The 8,293-nt window shown below is 42.2% G+C and overlaps 1 protein-coding gene across 1 annotated transcript; it reads right to left on the bottom strand.

Annotated features, from left to right (window-relative positions):
• Positions 1-175: 175 nt before the first annotated feature.
• LOC113007924 (GDP-Man:Man(3)GlcNAc(2)-PP-Dol alpha-1,2-mannosyltransferase-like) lies at positions 176-5,551 on the bottom strand. Its single transcript, XM_026144987.2, has 6 exons — positions 5,399-5,551; positions 4,898-5,119; positions 4,389-4,591; positions 3,893-4,061; positions 2,093-2,712; positions 176-1,932 (listed from the first exon to the last, which is right to left on the bottom strand). The coding sequence occupies exons 1-6, from the start codon at positions 5,452-5,454 to the stop codon at positions 1,649-1,651; spliced, it is 1,554 nt and encodes a 517-aa protein (XP_026000772.2). The 5' UTR covers positions 5,455-5,551; the 3' UTR covers positions 176-1,648.
• Between the last annotated feature and the right edge of the window lie 2,742 nt (positions 5,552-8,293).

Raw genomic sequence — 8,293 nt, 5'->3', positions numbered from 1 at the left:
GGACCGCAGGACTCAGCTAAGCAGCTAAACTGGCTTCATAGTACAGGTCTCATATATGACATTTAACAGATGAGTTTTTAATCATGTTTGGTAATGTTTTACTTTTGCGCACGATATCTCGTCTCGTTTATTTCATGTGTGTTTTTTTTACAACAGGCTGGCAGCACACAACAAATCTGAAGTGTTTCGTTTATTGCAGCATTATTTTATTTAATTGCAGTTTGCAAGTGAAACAAACTCCAAACAGCCTTTTTACATGGACAGACTTAAATAGTTCTAATTCATCTTTAAAAATAAAGGTTAGTCAGCCTTTTACATATAATAATATTTCCATGCCTGGACCTCATCACAAACAGGAATACAACAGCTGAAAAAACATTTAAATTAAGAGTGCTTTGGCCATGGTTTAAAACCACAAACCTGTGGGTTTAAGTGCTTCTTGTGCACACAGAAAGCGTTACAAGAAATTCTTCATCAGACAACATTTCCACCCTTCCCTTCACGTACATTTACAAGCATGTTGCTAACATCACGCCACTGCAAAAAATAAAATCAAACTATATCAGTATTAACTGGACATAAATCACTTCTACACGCTTAAAAGTGTTGGAGCTTGGAATGTCACTCTCCCCGCAATATTAAATTATTTAACGAAATACATTTTGAGAAACGTGAGTGTTCCTGTGGTCTTTCTCACAATCAGTTTTCTCTTCAGCACAGAGATGCAGCAAGTGTGGCTTAGCTTAGCACGAACACAGAAGCCTTAGCTCCACCAACAGTGAAAGCTCTTTAGAGCTGTTGGATTTGCATGTGTCTTGTGAGTTTTATCTACCAGATTCGATCTGTATTTTTAGTTTACTAATCACAAAAGGTTGTTAGCACATATGGGGCGAAGCAGTTATGTGGATAACATCCAATCTGAAACTGTAAAGATATGAGGATGAAAATAAATCACGGGAATTAAACGTTCATCCGGGAATGTTAACACCTCTCTCGTCTTTATGTGAGAACTCCGTTAATGTTCTTTTTCATTGTTACCTAGCTTTACCTTCCGATGACCTCACCTTATTGTTGTCTTTTTTTTAGCTTTTATGAGTGTCCATTGTTGCACATCCTAACAAAACCCAGGTGATCTCCGGATTGCCTAAATTGTTCCTGGAGCAAATATGACAGAGAACATAAATAATAGCTATAATTATGAGATTAAAGAGGATATTTCCTGAACCTCAAGGTGTCTTGTAATTTTTTATGTAAAGTCATATGAACACATGACTCAGTTTGGAGGTGAACAGAATGTGATTTTTCACCCGATTTTTTTTCCCATCATCGTGCTTCCAGCTCTGCTGTCACTGAAGACTTTCACACAATTGTGACACACGCACAGTCCTACACTCTTTGTTGGTTTTGTTTATTCATCCCAATTATTTCTCTGGGTGTCCACCTCGAATGTGTCTTGATGATGTTGACTTGCTTTGTGAGATTATTATGCTGAAAATGATCCACCCCATCACACTTAAACCTTCAAGCTTAAGCCATTTTAAACATACACATGACCCTCACTGTTCAATCCTATATATGTGTGTAGCACTATTTAAAAGACCAACAACGTTCTGGTCCCTGGTGGACTCGGCACCTCATCTGTTTTAACTCATCGCTCTAGAGTACCCATCAGAGGCTCCATGGCAGCCAGGAAACAAGACTCAAACTCCTGGTCGGAAAATCGTTCCACAGAGTCCCTGGCGTTACGGCGCATTTCCAGTCGAGCGGTTGGTGACAACGACAGGATGGTTTCCATGGCAGCTGCATAGCTGTCCTCACTGTCAGCCAGGAAGCCCGTCTGCCTGCCTTCGTACGGCACCACGATGTCCAGCTTTGGACCTCCAGACTTGTGGGCAAGAATGATGGTGCCTGCGGCCATACACTCCACCACACCTGGAGACAAAGATGGAGGATTAATGTTCAGACCGGCTGATCTGATACAAAAGTCGTACTGTTAAGTTTTTCATTGGGTCATTTCTGTGGAAAACTGTGTAGTAAGTACTATTGAAAAAGAAATACTTTTTACGGTTTTAGTAACACATGCTGTCCTCACCGATGCCGAAGTGTTCATTCCACATTGTGTGCAGACCAATGGTGGCGTCCACCAGCTCTCTCTTCAGCTCCTCAAAGGGGATATTAAGTTTGAATTCGACATAGTCGGCGATGCCCAGCTCCTGACAGAGTCCCCGCAGCATCAACACCCTCTCCTCATCCTCCTGGTTCCTGCATCCGCCAATCAGCACCAGCCGTAGAGACTCTCTCCCCCCTGGGCCGTCCCCTTTCCTGTCTAGCAGTTTGCGAAATGCTCTGATCTGGAGCTGGTGATCCTTCTCTGGCCTGAACTGACCCACCGACACAATGGAGTGGCGCTTCCTGTCCCCTCTGCCGCCGTCCTCTTCTTCTCTTCCAAGCTCCTCCCAGCCCTCCATCTCGTCCTCGTCCTCCAGCGGGACATCTAGGAAGGCCCTGATGTCACAGGGAGGGTAGACGATGCTGGTGCGGCTCGGAGAGCGCCACAGAGCGAGGATGTGTCCCAGCGTCCAGGTGGAGTTCACCATAATGACGTCACTGCAGGAGCCGGCCAGGCCGTACAGCAGAGCAAAGCAGCAGTAGTACACCACCTTCAATGCACTCAGGATTGGGTTTCTTGAGATGAAATCAGCATTGTTGAATCTGAAATATAAAGACGAAGATGAAAGGTAAGGTTTTTGTTTTTTTTGGGCAAGAGTAATCACACAACAGAACATTTACAGGTCAGGATTGGATTAGCCTCAAATGCCTGGGACGCTTTCATACAGCACAACTGAATAGCTTAGGGCAAATCTAGTAACACACTCCACACTGAACACATCGTGTACGTAGCAATTCTCTGTTTTCATTTTACAGAAAGGCTGGATGATTTTTTTTCAATTACTCTTTCTGTCCATGAGTACCACTCAAATTACAGGTAGCAATGAAATAAACTACTAACTCTTTTATGCTACGTCCACACCTACACGGGTATTTGTGAAAACGCAGCTGTTCCGTCCAAACGTAAACAGCGTTTCGAATCACTGAAAACTGCGATTTTTTTCAAAACTCCCTTTTTGCGTTTAGTGTGGACAAGGAATACTGAGTTCCTCACGCAACGTCAAAGGTATGTGCCTTTTTTCACGTCACGCTGTGCGCCACGTTATTGCTTACATGAGATGAATTGCAGAATGGCAGATAGAGACAAAATGTTAATCTGACTATCTGCAGGTTTTACACGCTTACATACACACACGCAGTTACTGTCCCTCCATTTAGAAAGGCAGAGGCGTCACGGTGTGATTATTTTACGTGTAGTTGTTTTTAGTTCCTGTGTAATAATATTCAACATTGCTATCAATACACTTCTCAAAAAATGCCTCTCTGTGCAAAATGGGTTTAAAAACATCAACAGCTGTGGGATACTGTTTGAACCGGGGAAAGAAATCGTGGCAGGATCAGCCTGATGTTATTTGTATCCCACTGTAACTTTACTGTATACAGACCTAACATCTCCAAAATGTCAGGAGTAGTTAGTCATTACAACAAGTGTTTGTGAACTAAAAATCAAGAATGTGGGATACTGTTTGTCCGTGATTTGAAGAGCGCAGCGCTGCTCCCGACGAAGGGAAAACCAATTCTGCAGGGGAGACCGACCTCGGCACTTGTGCAGGTGAAACCAAAGGGCAGACATGCTTCACCATATTTTCTAGTCTTTGGCTTAGAATGAAGTTGGTTTGGAAACACATTCAGCTATGCTTCATCTCCTGCTTTGCCTTTGTGTGGGCGCTAATACTTTGGGAAGCTCTGGATTAAATGGAGCTGTGTCTAAATGCAGTTTTACCCTGGGTTCCTTTCTCTGACCACAGACAGCATGTCGGTGCTGACAGTGGGATAGTGAACGTAGCTTGCCACTTTACAGCCTCCCAGGTAGCGGAAGATCGGCAAGGTGAAGGCGTAGCCCATCGAGTCCACATACAGGTCAGGAACGAAGGCCGTCAGTGCCTCCCACCCTAAAAAACACACACACACACACACACACACACACACTGCGTCACTTCAACTTACAAACCTGTTGATCCCACAGAAAAGAATAAATTCAGTAAAATTAAAGACATATGATCCACAGCACTGGATCACATCTATATGAAGGAATCACATACACATCATGTGTTTCATGTTTGCAGAAACGTTAGCAAAATAGGGTGGAGACTACAAAGAAAATGTTAGAAATATACATCATCTTGTTCCCATATATTAAATCAAAGAAAAAAAATCTTACTGTAATATAAATAAGTACTTGAATTTATTTAGTCTCTCCATTTTAGCCCAGATCTTACCCAGGAACATTGAGCCTGCGCTCTGACCCAGCAGGGTGAAGTGAGGGTAAGAGCTGGCCTCCACGAGTACACGGTGACGCAGGAAGACAAAGGTGACTGATCGAGGCAGCGTGATGTGGAATCGCTGCCGGGCTCCCTCCAGAATCTGCTCACCCGTCACTCCCTGGTCACCCGTATAAACCACAAAGGAGACGCCGGGATATCTGGGATAAAGGCAGAAACTCTACATTAGTGTTTAAACTTAGGGTTTATCTCTGTGGTCTGAGGGTCAGCTTATGTTTTTAAAAGCAGTCACTTGTACTATACTATTTGCTAGAGAGCAAAGAAGCTGATCTAATGGTCTCACTAGATGGTCTGTGGGTCTTGGAGACAATAGTAGAGGTAGTTTCAACCAAACATAGCTGTGAAATCAAGGACAGAGCTGGAAGAGAAGTGACTTCCTCGCCAACCTACAAACAACAACAAACATGAAACATACTTTCCCTTAAAATTATTTTTAAATATTTTACCGGTGCATGAGGGCCCTCAGGGAGCACCAGAGGACCCGCTCCCCGCCTCCTCCCGCGTTACAGTAGGGGTGGAAGAAAGCCACCGCCGGGCCATCATCCTGAGCCCGACGGGCCTTGCGGCGCCCCTGCAGCCACATGCGGACCCCCAAAAGGAGCAGAAGGAGGACGAGGGTCAGGATCAGGCTCAGGTAGAGGCATGGCACCAGCAGCGACCACAGCAGCCTGCGGAGGGACGGAAAAAAGAGGACTGGCAATGTGTGACACTAAAAACAAGCTCTACTCAAGATAATTATTAATCTGTTACTATCGTTACAACCGGACAGGCGACAGTAAATCTGTTATTACTGTTGATTAGGCTAATGATAAGTCAGCTAGCTGCTAGTTAAGCAAAAGTTAGCTTGTCGCGTGTCTCAACAATACTTTTCCTTTTTGTTTGGGGGGTTTAGCACCAGCTCTTTGTACACCATTTTATCACTGAACTGCAAATAAAGCAACACATACCTCATTAAATCGCAAAAACACAGAGATAAGTGGTGGTGGTGGTTGTCGTGTCCCATTTTGACAACACAACTCCGTGACAAGCGGAAGTAACTGTCAGCTGCCGGAGTTCACCGACTGTGATTGGTTCAGCCTTTGTTTACGTACACGTCATCGACACGTGACTTTCCTGAGTCGCAACGGAGGTCAGAGGAGGGGAGTTTGCGCGGGTATAATGAATGTACCATTAAACACTGGGTGGTGAACTTTGAGTTCATATTTTGTGAGTAAAGAGGGACTCGCTTCTCCCTGAGGGAAACTGTGAAGAGTGCCCGCAAACGAGAAACCATTAAAGTTGTCCTTCAAAGTAAAAGTCGCACCTGTTGGAAATTTGTTAGGTGCAGGAGTTAGGCACAACTTTTATTCTGAAGGCTAATATCATTTTCCTGTTTATGATACACTTCAAAGTTTCATTAAAGCTGGGAGAGCAGTCGGTAGTGCTGTGCGATACTGCAGAGGTTAGAATCGATCCAATACCAAGTAACTACAGGGCTAGTATTGGCAATAACAATACCAATACTTTTAACTTAGAAAGGCAGCTTATGTAGACCGGATAAATATAAATATAAATCAGTATTTTTAAATTCTGAACACAATTTAATGACCACTAAATCACTGTGATTACTCATTCTACAGTTATTTCTACAATAATTTGTTAGATCAAAAGAGAGATTTTTTTTAGTAGATGTTACAGCACACAAATTTCATAGTGTGTGTTTGATTTGTATTTTTTAATTTACCCCAAAAATTAATTATTTACAAAATTCAGTGGGCTATATATTGAACTTGATTTTAGAGTATTGATTGGAGTATCAATGCCAGGGGTGTAATTTCCAGGGGGGTAAGGGGGGTCATCTGGAATCATCTGGGAATTTACCCAGATTTATTTATTTATTTAGGCAGAGATTTAGAGACATTAGAGACATTAAAGCTATTCTATAGTATAATGTATTATATATAATATTGATACTTTAACTTATCACTATTGCAAATAATATTTCTTACTCTTCTTACTGTTGTGGAACAACTGTGACCATGCTGTTTCCTCTGGGATTAACAAAATATTTCTGACTCTGATTCTGAACAGGCTAACTCAGCAACTCCAAAAGGTGCGAAAGAGCACAGAAGACAGCTAAAGGGGATGATTGGAGAATTTCTCCCTTGATTAAGAACAAAACCTTCAAACAAGCAGACAGAGAAGCAGTAAAGGCCTGCCAGAGCATCTCAAGGGAGGAAACACAGATTTGATTGGGTTTTGCATTCAAAACCAGGAGCGTCTTCCTGTGTCTGTAGAAAAAATATGAACCAATCTGGTGACAATCATACTGTATGATTATATAATGGATAATAGGTACCTGCTGTTGACACAGGAAACATGCTGTGTTTCTGTGTTTTGTTGCTTTGTGTGAAGGAATGTAATGCTTTCACTAATCTACTGCTTTAATGATTTCACATTTATCTTACATTATTATTATTGGAGGACCATAAAATTCACAGCGTTCTGCTGTAGGTGCTTCAGGATCATACAGTAGTAGAATCTCACACTGATCATCTCTCCCTATATGCTCCCAGTCATGCTTCTGACTTGTTCTGCTTCCTTCTGGCCACTGCAGACTTTTTAGTTTTCAGGATTCAAGCCAGAGATCTCAGTCTCATTACCAGTGATGCTCCTCCACACTGAACTGGGTCAGTTTGCAAAAGAAACCCATGTTTCCATGCTGCGCAAGTTTGAAGCCCACGAGTGCAGCTAAAATGAAAGTGGTCAAGAGATGCACAAGGAGCCAACCTGGAAAGGGAGATATCAAATTTAAATCAGGTATGTTTTTTGATATTTATAATCAGAGTCCTGGAAGTCGTACGATACTTGTTACCTTCCAGGTTTAGATCTTACATGAAAACAACCTGTGTATAAAATCTGACACTACTACAGGCTGAACAGAATGTCTTAAAGAGAAACCAGCGTCTTCACCTACAACTGTAGTATGTAGTATGAACTGTCAGTTGATTATGAATGCATATTAGTGTTTACCAGCTGGGTGTAGAGTACGTTCTGAATGTAGCAAAGAGTTGCTAATGTGATACTAACAGGCAATGGGATATTGTGCCTGAAAGTCCAAATTTTTCTAGCGAGGTCAGACCTGAGGCGACACAGGCTTCATAAAACTTGTTAGAAACATGAAGTGCCTCTACTGAAGAGGTTCAGTAGGCTTACTCTGAGACATTTCCAGGGGAATCCCAGTGTGATGGTGGTGGTGATGAGATAAGAGGGAGCTTTTAAGTCAGATAAGGCAAATATAGACTATTAATCAAACACATATTGTTCATTTTACAATATAAAGTGTTAATTTGGGGCACCGTGAACAAATTTGACTCCCTGGTGGGTGAAGTAGTCTGGGCCTACTTATGAAAGGTGCAGTATTCAAATCCATCAGAATATTAGTGTAAATACAACGTCATGATGTAAGCTGGAAGCACAAACAGCACAAAGGTTAGGACTATTCCTGGTTATGGACTATGAGTCTCTGTTGGTTCGCTGCATGTTTATCCAAGATCAGTCCATATTATATGATGCAAATTAGCCTTTTTTGATAAACATTTAGTAAATAGTACCCCAATTAACAAAACATGATTAATCAATAGTTTATGTTGGTGATTTTTCCTGTAGGTAAAATCTCTGGGGTCCGAGCCGAGCATCTTTGCAATTATAATTTAGCAAAACAGCAACTTTAGTTAGTTACTAGCAACCGACACCTTCTCAGATCAGGATAACAGGAAGCGACACATTGCAATGACACTTGACTTTGAGTTTTTTGTTCTTTGGAGGAGTGGGGGTAGGGTGTTTGCAGTAGTTTGTAGTGG

Source organism: Astatotilapia calliptera, chromosome 16, assembly GCF_964374335.1.
Source record: "Astatotilapia calliptera chromosome 16, fAstCal68.1, whole genome shotgun sequence".
NCBI classification, from domain to species: Eukaryota; Metazoa; Chordata; class Actinopteri; order Cichliformes; family Cichlidae; genus Astatotilapia; species Astatotilapia calliptera.
This window is presented reverse-complemented; position numbering and strand designations above follow the sequence as displayed.